Source organism: Raphanus sativus, chromosome 4 (genome assembly GCF_000801105.2).
Source record: "Raphanus sativus cultivar WK10039 chromosome 4, ASM80110v3, whole genome shotgun sequence".
Taxonomy (NCBI): domain Eukaryota; kingdom Viridiplantae; phylum Streptophyta; class Magnoliopsida; order Brassicales; family Brassicaceae; genus Raphanus; species Raphanus sativus.
Window position 1 is genome coordinate 42,281,930 of NC_079514.1, and position 14,185 is coordinate 42,296,114.

Below are 14,185 nucleotides of genomic sequence, written 5' to 3' on the forward strand. Positions count from 1 at the left end.
ATAAATTATAATTAATTTAAAAACATATTGCAATAATTTAATATCTTTATAATTCTAGTATATATTTTTTTTTTGTTTTTTGAGCTAATCTTTTGGTCAACTAAATTAGAGCTATTCATTAAAGAAAATAAAGAAAGAAAAGAAAGGAAGGTTCTGTTTTTTTTTTCTTTTATGGTAAAGCAGCACAGATCCATTCAAAGAAACTCCTCTGACGTTTTCTCACACATACCCTCCCAAATCTCAAAAAGCTCCTCTGTGAAAAGACTGTTACTAATCTCTCTCCCCAATCCAAAACAAAAACAAAAGGAAACATGGCAGCAGCTCCTCCTGCCATGAAGATCGTGTTCGGTCTATTGACATTTGTCACTATCGGAATGATCATAGGTAACTTCATCTCTCTCTCTCTCTCTATTTATAGCAGATGCTATAAAGCTTATATAATTTGATGTCACCTCTTATATATCTTTATTTATCATTACCGTGACTCTAGTTCTAAATCTGTTCTGTTTTTTTTTTTTTTATTTGGAGACAAGACTATGAAATTGACTTTTTTTTTGTGACAAACTGAAACGGCACTTTTGGTAACTCATGTAGATTGTGTTTCTTGTTTCTTTTTTTCCCCCAGGTGCCTTGTTACAATTGGCCTTTATCAACAGATTGGAAGATTCGTACGGTAACTACCTCTTTCTTCCTTTTTTTTAGAGTATGATTATGTGTTACATGTTTTATTTGTAGTTTTGAATGTCTTTTTGATTCTTGGCAATGTTTCTTGTTGAGATTTAGCTTGACAACTAAGTTGATGTGAGCTCTTCTGTAAAGGGATTGATTGCTGTGGAAACACTAATATGTTGTTCCAAATTTTAGCAAAAAAAAAAAAAAAACACTAATATGTTGTGAATCTTTGTTGCTGCTCTGTTGCTTGCTTGTTGTTTCAGGAACTGGATTACCATCCCTAAGAGGGCTTCGGGGACAGAGCTCCCGACATCTCCGAGGTTCGTATAATGCTTGCATATAGGTTTAACACAATACATTATAATCTTAGCATCAGGATTCAGGACAAGACTATTCTAGGAAAGATTAATTTGAGATTATATGGAAATTATAGCGATAACTCATATATTTTCAGATGTGTCGCGGTGGGCAAAAGACAAAGATGCAGAAGCTTTGCGGCTTGGCTATGTAAGTCTTATAATATCCATTCTGTAAAATCGAAGTCTGTTCTGCTTTTGATTCCAGCTAATTGTTGATTTGCTTTAGTGCAGGTCAAGCCTGAAGTAGTTAGTTGGTCCCCTCGAATTATTGTGCTTCATAACTTCCTCAGTTCAGAGGTAATCTACACGCCCCTGTATATTAGTGTTTAATTCGCTGAGTTAAACGAGGTGGCATTGAGTTTAAGGATCATTGATTAATCTGTTACTTCTATACAGCATGTTTATCATATTTCTAGATGGACATAATTAAAGTATGTTTAGGACTTAGATGGAACCTTTCTTTGGCTTTGTTCTAATTGCATTACCATAAGAGTTAGCAAAACGGCTTTTATCATTTTTTGTCTTGCCTTTTAAAACAAGTTTCTTATTGTTCTCCTGATTTGTGTATCTGTAGGAATGTGAATACCTCAAAGCTATCGCCAGGCCTCGCCTTCAGGTTTCCACTGTCGTTGATGTTAAAACAGGAAAGGTACTGCCATATTCATATTTCACACTCTAGAGATTTAGACCTATATTACTGTCAAACACTTTGTGCGAGTAGAAATGCTCTCAAAAATCTTATCCATCACTTTCTTCTTGTTTAGGGAGTTAAAAGTGATGTGAGGACAAGCTCTGGAATGTTTCTAAATCATGTTGAAAGAAGTTATCCAATGATACAGGTAGATCACACTGACTCTCTCATGTTTTCAAAAGGTGTGTCATTTCAATTTGATAATCATATTCCTTTCATTTTGCTATCAGGCAATTGAAAAGCGAATCTCGGTCTTTTCTCAAGTACCAGCAGAGAATGGAGAACTCATTCAGGTCCTAAGGTGCGTCCAGAAGTGCAATCTTACTACTCTTTTAGTTAAAGCAAATGAATCTGTTTTCTTGATTTGATGAATCAAAATCTGATGCAGTGCAGATATGAGCCAAACCAGTTTTACCGACCGCATCACGATTACTTTTCTGACACTGTAAGGCTTCAGTTACATTTCATTTCTATAGTCTTGCTCACGGTTCTGATCTTCTTCTTTTTATCTTCTTAGAACAATTAGTTTCTATAGTACGTTATCTTGTGTGTACATCATTTCTTTGTCTTATGATTTCCACACAGTTCAATCTGAAACGCGGTGGTCAGCGCGTAGCAACTATGCTAATGTACTTAACAGATGATGTTGAAGGAGGAGAAACTTATTTCCCTTTGGTATGTATAGCTTCTTCTTCCTCTTGTGGAGGATCTCTTTACACTACACATTTGTTTCTTCTCTACATTATGTCTGAAAGTAGAAACCAATGTGTATATTTTTATGTCTCTCTCTATTCAAATGCAGGCTGGTGATGGTGAATGCACCTGTGGTGGCAAAATCATGAAAGGCATTTCTGTGAAACCCACCAAAGGAGACGCAGTTCTCTTCTGGAGCATGGTTTGTTTTATTCACTTGCTTTCTTGATACAAACATGAATCATGTGGACTGCTTTGTGTTTCATATTGGTCTCGTCTCTTGTGTTATTCAGGGGCTTGATGGACAGTCAGATCCAAAGAGCATACATGGAGGATGTGAAGTTCTATCTGGCGAGAAATGGTCAGCTACTAAATGGATGAGACAAAAAGCTACTTCCTGAGGGACTTGGAACACTTATAAACTAAAGGGACCACAGTGACTTTATATTGAAAATGTCATAGAATCTCAGATTTTTGATATACCTCTTTTTGACCCTTGAATTTTATAATCTATCATTTACATACATATTGGATTTGGAGGTGTAATCACTCGGTCTCCCAACAACAACAAATCTTTGGTTACTATAGCTTATAATCTGAGAAAAATGTTACCAATGTCACATAGACACATACGTGTCTGGGTATGAAGAAAGCAAACCTTAAAAATATATACAAACATATGTTAGAAAACTATTAAAGAAACTAACATATGAAGTCCTAACCCTAGTGCTGAGAAGGGTTGGATCTAACTCGTATATAAAATTTAGTAATGTTTTTAAAACTGGATTGGAAGCTGAACTGAATAATTATTTATTATTTTATCGAGTTATAAAATTGTTTTAATTTGGGACTAAATTAATATCTAATTTTACTTTAAATTTCTCCTTTTGCTATAGTCTTTTTAACAAAATTATTAAATAATCACTTTTAATAGTTACTTATTAATTTTGAGTTTTATATTTATATTATATATGGACATTTTACATGAATCAGTTAAGTTAATGGTAGAATTTTAAGTACAATAAACCTTAACAATGACAAATTTTATGATTTTTAAAAATCTAAATGTCGAAATTGGGCATACCTCATGTCCAGGAGCGTAACTGTCTAAAGAGTTTTATTATATACCTCATGTCCAGGAGCGTAACTGATGATGCCAGACACTTTCCGACCATTCTTAGTGACACTGTAATTCCGTAATGGTACGTTTCCTTCCGGACAGTTGACAGTAATTATATGAGCTTCCCATGTTTCCAGTTTGCTTTTTTTATCTGCTTAGACTGTTTCAGGAATTTTTAACGGCAATTCCTGTTTTTTTTTGTGAAGCCAAAATATTATTATTTTCTTTTAAATAAGATTATTAATATAGGAGTTCAAAGGATTTCAATTATCAAAACAAAATAATAAACACATAAATAGAAGTTTTAAAATAAAAAATCAAGCAAACCTGAAATTTATGATTTTTAATAAAATGTTTTAAAATGCTGGCTGCTTCGTTTGTTGATACACTCGACATCATATCCATCCGAAGACTGTTGAAGAAAAATTGTGATTCACAATTACATAAACATATTAGTATATTTTCCTTTAAAAGTATATAACCATAGTTCAAAAAATATGTGGATACGGTGTTTAAACGTGTAAAAGGAAAAATGGTAAAAAAAAAAGTTTCACGCAGCTATTCTTCATTTCTTGAGTATATGCTATATATTTTTGGTTGTAAACCCATGCACATACGATGATGACGGTAAATAACCCTGGCTTAATAGCGTGTAACTAAATACTACTACTAGTTTAATAGTTAACTAGATTTTGACCCGCCCGACCGGGCGGGTATTTATTTTATGTTTTTAATTTTTCTTTTAATATTAAATGATGTATTTGTAATATTTAAATATAAATTTAAATGAGAAATTAGTCTTTGCTGTTATAATAAAAATTAAAATTAAAATTTTAATAAAATATTATGATATAAATTTTAAACTTCCTAATTAAAATAATATAAAAGTGGATCATAACTTTTTCCAATTCAAAAATCTTAGCATCTCTCAAATACAAAGAAATAAAATTATAAATACATAAAATATATAACCATATTTGGAACTATAATTTCTATTAAAATAAATTTGTTAAAGAAAAATAATGTTGTGTTATTTTTGTTTATTTCTATAGTTTGACCCGTGAGGCCGTGACCGTATAGATATTTTTTTTCACTTAAATTTTTTTCTCTGTACTAATGGTATACTATATATATTTGTAAATTAATATGTATTACATAATTGTTAATATAACATTTTAAAACATAACGATCTTATTTATTACTTTAAAATAATTATATTTTGTGATTTAGTCATCTATTATATCACAGTGTATCATATAAACAAATCTTATATTTATAACTAATTGGACTTATATAGGAAGCACTATGCTAATAATATATGAAAAAAATATTTTATTTATATGTTATATGAATTGATTATGATGTGTGAATTTTTATTTTATTATTTATTACTAATAGATATTAAAAATATTTAATATGTTAAAACGAAATATATTAGAAAATATATTTCGGTTAAGATTTTATTAAGGAAATCTATTATTTAAATTAGGAAAAACATTAAATGCTTAAATCTATTATTTAAATTAGGAAAAACAATCATACTTAAATATAACTTCATTTAATGCTTCAGTGGCATAACAATGTAAATATAGTGAAAAATTAAGGGTTAATCTAATTTTGTACTTCTGTTTTAATAGAATAGACTAGATTTTGATCCGCGCTTTTGAAGCCCGGGATATTTTACGATGAAAAATTTCACTAATAATTTAATAAATATTTTGGTTATTTTTAAAGAGTGTGTATTTAAAATATTTTTGCATTTAAATCAGTATTGTTAAATTCAACCCGATTGTGATTATACCGGTTAATCCGGAGATTTGACAATTCAATTTATGTTTTTAAATATTCATATTAAAAAATCACTAAAACTCAAGACTAACCGATTGAACTGATGGATGACCGATATGTAATCTAATAATCGAAATTTTATAAAGTTCACTATTTTTGCAATTTATGAAATTATGACGTTTTTACAAAATTTTAAAGAGAAAATGATAGATATAAAATAACTAAGATTAATTATTGTATTATTTGGAAACATCGATAGTAGTATAAAAAATATAATGTTTGGAAACATTGATAGTAGTATAAAGAGATAAGTATATTGTTTGGAAACATGGATAGTAGTATAAAGAAAGGAACATTAGTGACTTAATGTATGTTTAACTATAAAGTATAAAGGTGTATTTAATTTAAAAACTTACAAAATAAATGTTAGGTCCAATAGAATGTTTCTGTTTTAATAAGATAGATATAATTCGGTTGTTTATTCTCTTTAAGGGCAAAAAATTTAGGACAAAACTTTTAGATTAGTGAACCGGATCAGCAACAAAAACCATAACTAAAGCAGAAACCTTAATAGTGACTGTTCGATAGCACTCTCCTCCAGCTTCTCATCTTTATCTTAAAATTTTATCTAGGCATAAAACTATAGAAGCTTTCTTCAACCTTCTTTCTACCTTAAAGCTTGGCAGGCCAATCAATTTGTTCTGGTGTTGGCAGAGTTTGCCTCCGTCTTTGTCTATTATTGATGTGTTAGACAATTGTACTCCTGATTGGCTTATAAAATAAAATATCGAGATTTGAGGGAGATAAGCACTCAAGTTGCAACCGGTTATGAATATATAATGAGTATGCTTAAGTTATATAATCAAAAAAAAAATTATGTTCTTTCTCTTTGAATTATTTCCTTCGTCTCTTTTTCTTCTATACTTTCTTGGATCATCTTTAGAAACATATCATTTTTCATCATCGCTTCTTGCACGCCCCACAAGTGCATCTCTCCATCCCCTTTTCTAGTGACTGCACATGATAAACAATCAACGAATATAAATCATTAACTAAGAAAACTTATTTGCCAAAAAGAAATACTAAGCAAATATCTGTGTTTTGAAATCTCATGTTCCAATTGTATGGCTTTTATGGACAGAATGGTGAAAAGGTGTGTCAACTGACACAGGTTAAATGATAAAAAGTAAAATTTTAAGCTATGGACATTCAGTTACGTTGGCTATTTTGGTTAGAATAGTTAAGTTTGACACCCCTAAATCTTAAGTTCGAACATCTAGATTGTTGCTTTCTTACGTTTTTTTTTTTGATATTCTTAGTTTTAGTCACCACTTAATTTATTTGACACACCTAATAAAAAATGCTGGATCCGCCACTGAGTCCAACTCGAGTATTTCTTCATATACTACTACAATAAGACCATCATGTGAATTACATTGAACCTCATAATCTAAGGTTAACCTCAAACATGCACAGCCTATATAACCATTTGTATGATCTAAGGTTAACCTCAAACATGCACAGCCTATTTAACCATTTGTATGATATATACATAGCTATATATTTCTATGTGATTGTATACATAGAGTGGCTATTTATGATTATTAACGTACATAGGGCAACTATGTATCCACTGACTTGCTTTAAACTGATCCCTATTTATGTCACGATTTTTTTAGAAAAATAAGATATGTATGACATCATTTATCAAAACATAAACTAATAAGCGCTATATTTACAGTTGTCATGTAAATTTTGCTGTATAGAAAATATTACAAGCCCCTGAGTAAAGGTTGATTCATGATCTGATCAATTATAAAATAGCTGCTAATAATCTGCTATATATTACCGTTATTGTTTTTTCAACACATCAAAATATATATGGTTGAGTTGATTAAAAGTAGCATATTCTCAACAAGCATATAAGGATTAATTAATATGATCATCTTTACTTCAGTTTGAGACAATGTAATATATCGAGTGTACAGAAAGACGCACCTCTACTTCGTGTTGAAGACCTTTGATATGCTCAGCAGCCAAATCCAACATTTCTGCATAGCTTGTTTGCTTCAAAAAAAAGTCAAAACATTTTTATGTATATATAATCTCCTTGATTAGACCTTAAATTACATAGAAACGAAATTCATATCTCTCACATTGTCTATATTAGGCACCAGTTCTTGTAGCTTCTTCAGCTTCCCGCTTATTCTCGTTCTTCTATCCTATACAGAAAACTTGATCATACTCTTGCTTTCTTTGGGTTTCACATATAATTATCTTGTACGAATATATCTTTACTCAGTTAATATCAGATCAGTAGAATACAACTTACCCTTTCAGCTACTTTATTAGGAAAAAAAACTTACCCTTTCAGCTATACTACGCGGGTGAGTCGCACATCCACGTTTGGCCCTTACTCTACAGGGCACCGAACCCTCTGGGATGTTCATCAAACTCTCCATTCTCGCCATTTCCAGAGACGTTTGTGGCATGCTAAACTAAAGAATCAGAACCATACACAAACATCAGTTTAAAGCTTTATAAACATTTGTGAAAATATTAATAAATCAATAATAGTACCTTCTATAAAGTATGTATATGTATTAGACAACACCACTCAACATCCATTAACTTGTGACATACATTTTTATTGGCATTTATTTCAACTTGAAATCCCTTTTGCTAGTTAACTTTATGGAACTTAAATCTGATTTATAGACTACATACTAGAGTATATACACAAAACCACTCAGCACAGTATAATACTCCACACTTAGACAACTTGTAAATCATACATAGATCAATCATAAACGTTCTCCACACTTAGACAACCAATAATAAAAATACAAATCACATTAGACAACTTGTAAATCATACATAGATCAATCATAAACGTTCTCCACACTTAGACAACCAATAATAAAAATACAAATCACACAACTTTGGACATATATATGCAATTTCCACTCTTTTACCTAAGAGATTCGAATAATTATGACACTTTATTGCATAGACAATTAAAGTATTCAAGATTCATAACACAACACAAATACATATAACAACCACAAAAATATAGAAATACCTGAGTTTCTAAGGTGAAAAAGTCGGTGGTCTTGGACCGTTTTCCAGGTTCATCAATGGTGAAACTGATATGAGAAGACGGCCTGTTCCAATTGTTATTATCATTTCCAAAACTCATACTCGTTGATGCGACACCGTTTATAGCCGCCCCAGCCGCTTGTACCTCCGAGATTCTAGGTAGAGTGTTATGTTCTTGATAGTTACTACTACTTCCGCCGGAGAATCTCAGCTCCGACTTCAACGTAGATGTCCCTCCGTCTTCTCTTCCTCTTCCTCCGCCGTATCCTCCGTTTGGCCGCCCTAGAGAAAAATCTGTTCCCTCTTCCATTAACAAATTTGAATCGAAAGAGATGTAATGCTATGTAGGGTTATTAACTTGTATCTATCTCAATATTTTAATAACCAGTATGATTTTTGAAACGTATATATATACAAAATAGGAGAGAATGGGCCGTGTTCGAGATTCGAGGACCCCTTCCTTTGTCTCTACTTCAATTATATTTATCGCCAATTTGATAGAGAATAAAGATTCATGAAAAGAATCTTAGAAATATTCACTATTCGCATTCCAAACTATTATTATCATTTATTCTATTTAATAATGCAAGAGGGGTAAACTTTCTTGGGGCTTGTAGATGTATTACAGTGGAAAATAAACCGGACGGATGCAATGAACAGAAGATCAAATTGCGCAAAAATTAGTTTTATAAATTACTATTTGCAAGTTGCAACTAATAAAAGTAATACATCTATTATTATTATTCGTATAAAAATAAATTCATCCATTTCTTATAATAACAAGTAGGTGTATCCAAAAATCAAAATAGTGACTACGCTGAAGCCATGTCAGCAGGGTGGGCCGTATGGCTGCTTTGTCAGAAGAAAAAGAGCAAGTGGGATGGATTTAATATTGCCAAGTGGACTATACTTTTCAATGATTCGTTTTTAACATATACTTTTGGCAAGTGCATATTTTTATAATACACGCTATTTGCATTAATTTACATTATTATATTATACAACTTTTTTTTTTTTTTTTTTTTTTTTTTTTTTTTGTAACTGGCATTATATTATACAACTTGCATCTCCTAGAAATACGTGTTTAATTATTCATGCATGTAAGGTGTATATAAACGTATGTTTTTGTGAAAGATATTATATGTATGTTTCTAATCTTTGTATACATGTATTTTTAGTACATGTATGCAAATCAGACCGACCATGGTTTCTCCAGACATAAATGAAAGAGAAAGGTGTTAATAAATCAATAGATTGGTTAACCATATAAACCAAAAAAAAATCTCCTGGTAGCTAGATATTTTGATAGCTATTGTGATTTCAATTTTCAGTTAAGTTGTTGATATTATAATTATTAATTAATTAGAAAAAACAAAAATCGTATCCCTTTTATATGTGGAGGGGAACAGATAGACAAGTTAAAGTCATCGCATTCAAAAAAAAAAGTCATCGCATCCAATTCAATGTTAAATTACATAGTTTGGATTCCAGGAAGTCAAATTACGTGTTAGACCAATTTACTTACCAACTCGTTTAATCAAATACTTACTGTACAAGTTTATTTAAATCGTACGTTACGTAAATTTCACATATTTTGAAACATTTGCTGCAATACTAAAATATAAGTCTTGTAAAAAAAATACTAAAATATAAGTAATGATCAGTTTAGTTATATCGATTCTAATTCGTACAAGTAAATAAAAATAACAATTTTGTATAAAACTTTAATTATTAAAATATAAATTGAAAGCTTTTCTAAAAAAATATATATAAATAATTATATATATTCTCAAATCTCAATGAAACAATATAAAATTCAAAACATTGATTAACTTAACCAAATAATATTAATTATAATCCTATGATATATGCCTATGTGTTGGGTCAAAAAAAATATATATGCCTACGTGTAAGAGTGTAATTTAATTTGCATACCGTCGACTATACATCAAATATGGTGGTAGAAAATGTAAGAAACGCAAAAGTTACCGTTGGGATCAGTGGGAAGAAGTTGGTCATAGAATCCAGCCGGAGAGCTTCTGTGTCGGAACAAAGAAGAAGAAGAAGCGCCGGAATGTCCGATGGTAGATGGTTCGCCTGAGAAGTAATGACCGAACCCGACGACGTTGGGATTGTGCTGCTGCGGCGGCGGCGGTGGAAGATTATGGTGAGTTTGAGAGCCGAGGGAGGAGAAACCACCTGTAGTTTCATCATATGGATTGTTTACGGCGTCGCCGTCGTCTGGAGCGGTGGATTTGGAGGAGGACGGATGATACATGATTTGCTTTTGCCGGAAAATATAAACCCTACAAAAGTAATAAATTTGATAGTTAGGGGAAAAATCTTGAGAGCCTTAAGAGAGAGAGAGAGAGAGAGAGAGAGAGAGAGGTTATGACTAGTTCATTGGTTAGTTTAATAATGCAAGAGAGTTACTAAATGTAGTTAGGGATTGTTAAGTTTAAATTAGTTAAAGGGGACCAAAATTGGAAAGGAGGCTTGTGTGTGTGCATGTGCTGTAAGTGCTTGTCCGCTTGACGAAGAGAGTGTTCTACTCACGGTCGTCAACGCATGTGCACCTCATGTGGTTGACAGGTGGAGATTTTGACGTTTTAAAAATTTTAGTTAATTTAAAGTTTTTCTTATAACTTTTCGTTTGTATGTTGCGAAGATGATTGGTTGGAGATTTTACAATTTTTAATTATTTAGTACATGGTGATGAAGAAGATTTAACTTTATCTAGACTAATTTTTATGAAGATATATTGTTATCATTGCACTTGATGGATCAAAAACAAATTAAACTAATGGGATCGGACATGATGAAATTTTTAAAAATTTTTAAATAGAATTTTATATGAATTTAAAATTTCATAGGCAAACATGATAGTTGAGGATAAATTATCTTCGGTTCACATTCACAATTATTGGGTTACTCGAAAAAGTTTTAAACGAACAACACGAAGCCCAAGATTGTTACTACTAGTTACAATATCCAACATTGCATATTTAAACGGGCCGGATCAGTCCAAATCATTAGGGAGACTGATAAAGACCGATTCTTCTTGGGTTGGATGCTATAAGGTCTACAGAGTTAGTTCATCCAGATCAAATATATACTCAGTTCATGTTCAAATATATTTAACCCATGTGTTTATTATTATCAATATTAATTTGATGCCATTTGTAACAACTAGTTTTTGAGTTAAGTATATTATGGTGAATAATTCTTTTAAGGTTAATTTGAAAATTCGTGTCACCAATGCGCATTTTTAATAGGTTAGCTGAGAATTTTAAATTTTAATTTCGTTGATTAGAACGGTGAAATATAAAACTGAAGTTTATTTTTGTATAAGTTCGCTGGACAATAAGACAGAATATGTAACTCTAGAGTCTAGACCTGGTCTCAATAGACACCACACGTCAATATAGTTAAGCATGTGTGTCCTTTGCTTGTAAACAAGAAAATATACCAATTCTATATATAGACACATAGTTAGTTGGCCATGTATTCCAATTTTCTGATACTTCTTTTTTGGTGAAACCTGCAAAGAAGATATGGCATCTTTTGGATTTAAGTTTTTTTTTTTTGGTAAAATTTTGGATTTAAGTTTGCTTCCATTTTGTTTATATTTTTGGAATAACGATACAATCATATCGAAGTGGTAACTTTTGATCGAAGTTTGCTTCGGTTTCGGTTCCTATCTTTTCATTAGCTTTATTCAGATTTAATAAATTCTTGTTAAACTTAAGAATTCTTTTTGGTTTCGTTTTCTTTGGAAAAGACCAAGTTACCAAAATGCATCTGCAAAAAGAAATAAACGAATCATATTTTAATTAAATTAGTTTTTCGGTTTTATTTTGTTTGTTTTGGAATTTTATTTTAGATCAGGTTAATTATTTTGGTTTAGCCTGTTATAAATAAAACTAGTTTGTTACGGTACGGTTAAAGCACAGTCAAGTAAACTACCGACGTAAAGAGCATGGCAACATAATCGATCCAACCTAATCATATATTTATCGTTACATTCATATATTTGAATATCCTAGATAAACTTATATTTCTTATATGTCTTTTTTGCTAACTATTTCTTATATAAGTTTAAATTTTGTTAAACTAATCATATATTTATCGATACATTCATATGTGGGTGTGTTTGCATCTATTAAGAAATGTTATTGGTTATTTGATCAGATCACTTTCAACTCCATGACAACTAGATAAATCTAAGTATGAAACTCCAAATGCGGTTATGTGCTCAGCAATTTTCGTATTTATACCGTTATTGAATTTTTTTGCGATGACTAAACATGTGATATTGTACCAATGATCACTACCAAGTCTCATGTCCTTGATGACAACACCATGACATAGTAAACTATATATGAAGAAACTTCCCGATGGTAAATTTATCAACTAAGTTAATATATTTCAAGAATTTTATAGTAACTACCTCAAACAGTTACATATTATATAATATATTTTAGATTTTATCTTTTGGTTTTTGGTTACCTTGATATCTTTAGCAAATTAACGTCAAGTCTCACCAGATATATCTATTTAGCTATTACAAAATTGACAATATTCATTTCAGACCAAATAATTCTAAACATGTAAAAAATTTTTTTATCTTTCAAACATTTAAGTTCACGGTATGAAATGTGGGAAGAAATTAAAATCTATAAAAGTGTTTTTGAATTTACTTTTCACTTTTATTTTCTTAAGATACCATCTGATAGGTTATTTACTTAGAAAATATTGATATACAAAGGGTTGAAAGAAAATACTGTTTTAGGGACCAGTGAAAAGTTTATTAACAACAAAAATCAAGTTTTGTGATCAAGCCTTGATCCTTTGACCTCGTATAAGGATGGTGTGAGTCTAAAACAATCAGACAACAAATTAGTTGATCGGCCGTTAAAAATTAATAAATCCTCACCGGATGCACATGGAACTCCGTCTACTTAAGCCGTCTCTGATTGTTTTATTTTGAGTAATTTCTCTTGTTTATTGATAAAATAGTATGCGAACGATACAAAGCACTAATTTGATAAAGAATCGCATGTAAACGAGATTTAGCTCAGAATAAAGCTTCTATAGCGTTGTACTATAAGGTCTAAAACACTATAAAGATAGTTTAACTTTAACTTTAGAAAGGGAGTCTCGAAGCTCTTTTTCACGCCTTTTGTGCATAGCCACGAATGAGGTCATATCTCATATACTGTATACTTACTGATAGCTATGTAACTTATATCTTCTAACTGATTTCCTTGAATTTTAGATCTTGCTTGCAGTATTTTGATACGAAAATGAGTATCACCACGATATATATGTGATCATTGTGGGGGTATAACCCGTGCAGTATGTATATATAGTCAAAATAGTCAATAACGAATTCAAATAGTAGAACTCAAATAGTAAACTAATTTATAATTTTTCAAAAAGTAATCTAGATGTTAGAGCGTTAAAATTAATTCTAGATTAAGGTTAGTCACTATAAATTGAAAAAGGCATGTCATAAAAAATTAATAGAATAGAAAGGAAAAAAATATGAAAAAGCCCTTTCTCAGAAAAAAAAAAGATGAACGTTACACCAGAAAAAAAAAGATGAACGAGTCTTGTGAATGACAGGTTACGATGGCAAACGAATCTGGTTAAATTTATCTTTGGTAGTTCACGTTTTCCTCAACTTTCTGACAACTGTAAGATGCTGTATCGTTTGTTAATTGGATATTAAAAACCTAATTAAGCTCTGTTGATCTGTCA

At 30.9% G+C, this 14,185-nt stretch overlaps 2 protein-coding genes across 5 annotated transcripts; one reads left to right on the forward strand and one right to left on the reverse strand.

The window, feature by feature from the left end:
- The first annotated feature begins 149 nt into the window (after nt 1-149).
- LOC108849397 (prolyl 4-hydroxylase 1) lies at nt 150-2,948 on the forward strand. The gene is made up of 12 exons (XM_018622947.2): nt 150-384; nt 626-673; nt 936-992; nt 1,127-1,179; nt 1,263-1,328; nt 1,606-1,680; nt 1,796-1,870; nt 1,953-2,023; nt 2,116-2,167; nt 2,308-2,397; nt 2,525-2,617; nt 2,709-2,948. The coding sequence occupies exons 1-12, from the start codon at nt 312-314 to the stop codon at nt 2,814-2,816; spliced, it is 861 nt and encodes a 286-aa protein (XP_018478449.1). The 5' UTR covers nt 150-311; the 3' UTR covers nt 2,817-2,948.
- A 3,142-nt stretch (nt 2,949-6,090) lies between these two features.
- LOC108849516 (transcription factor bHLH129) lies at nt 6,091-10,894 on the reverse strand. Of its 4 annotated transcripts, XM_018623074.2 has the most exons (7): nt 10,819-10,894; nt 10,412-10,728; nt 8,406-8,716; nt 7,690-7,821; nt 7,480-7,545; nt 7,322-7,390; nt 6,091-6,337 (listed from the first exon to the last, which is right to left on the reverse strand). In XM_018623074.2, exons 2-7 carry the CDS (start codon nt 10,698-10,700, stop codon nt 6,284-6,286), a joined length of 921 nt encoding a protein of 306 aa, XP_018478576.1. In that variant the 5' UTR covers nt 10,701-10,728; nt 10,819-10,894; the 3' UTR covers nt 6,091-6,283. The 4 variants fall into 4 exon arrangements, 3 of the variants coding, with proteins under 3 accessions (XP_018478576.1, XP_018478577.1, XP_056864957.1); XR_001949207.2 differs by lacking the exon at nt 10,819-10,894 and having other exon boundaries at nt 7,322-7,382; nt 7,480-7,540; nt 10,412-10,812; XM_018623075.2 differs by lacking the exon at nt 10,819-10,894 and having other exon boundaries at nt 7,322-7,382; nt 10,412-10,812.
- Nucleotides 10,895-14,185: the final 3,291 nt, after the last annotated feature.

Coding starts and splice junctions, on each gene's coding strand:
- LOC108849397 (XM_018622947.2), top strand. CDS start 312: ATGGCAGCAGCTCCTCCTGCCATGAAGATCGTGTTCGGTCTATTGACA. Junction 2,168..2,307: donor ACGATTACTTTTCTGACACT/GTAAGGCTTCAG, acceptor ATTTCCACACAG/TTCAATCTGAAACGCGGTGG. Junction 2,618..2,708: donor CAGTTCTCTTCTGGAGCATG/GTTTGTTTTATT, acceptor TGTGTTATTCAG/GGGCTTGATGGACAGTCAGA.
- LOC108849516 (XM_018623074.2), bottom strand. CDS start 10,700: ATGTATCATCCGTCCTCCTCCAAATCCACCGCTCCAGACGACGGCGAC. Junction 7,391..7,479: donor TGGTGCCTAATATAGACAAT/GTGAGAGATATG, acceptor TTTTTTTTGAAG/CAAACAAGCTATGCAGAAAT. Junction 6,338..7,321: donor GTCTTCAACACGAAGTAGAG/GTGCGTCTTTCT, acceptor TATCATGTGCAG/TCACTAGAAAAGGGGATGGA.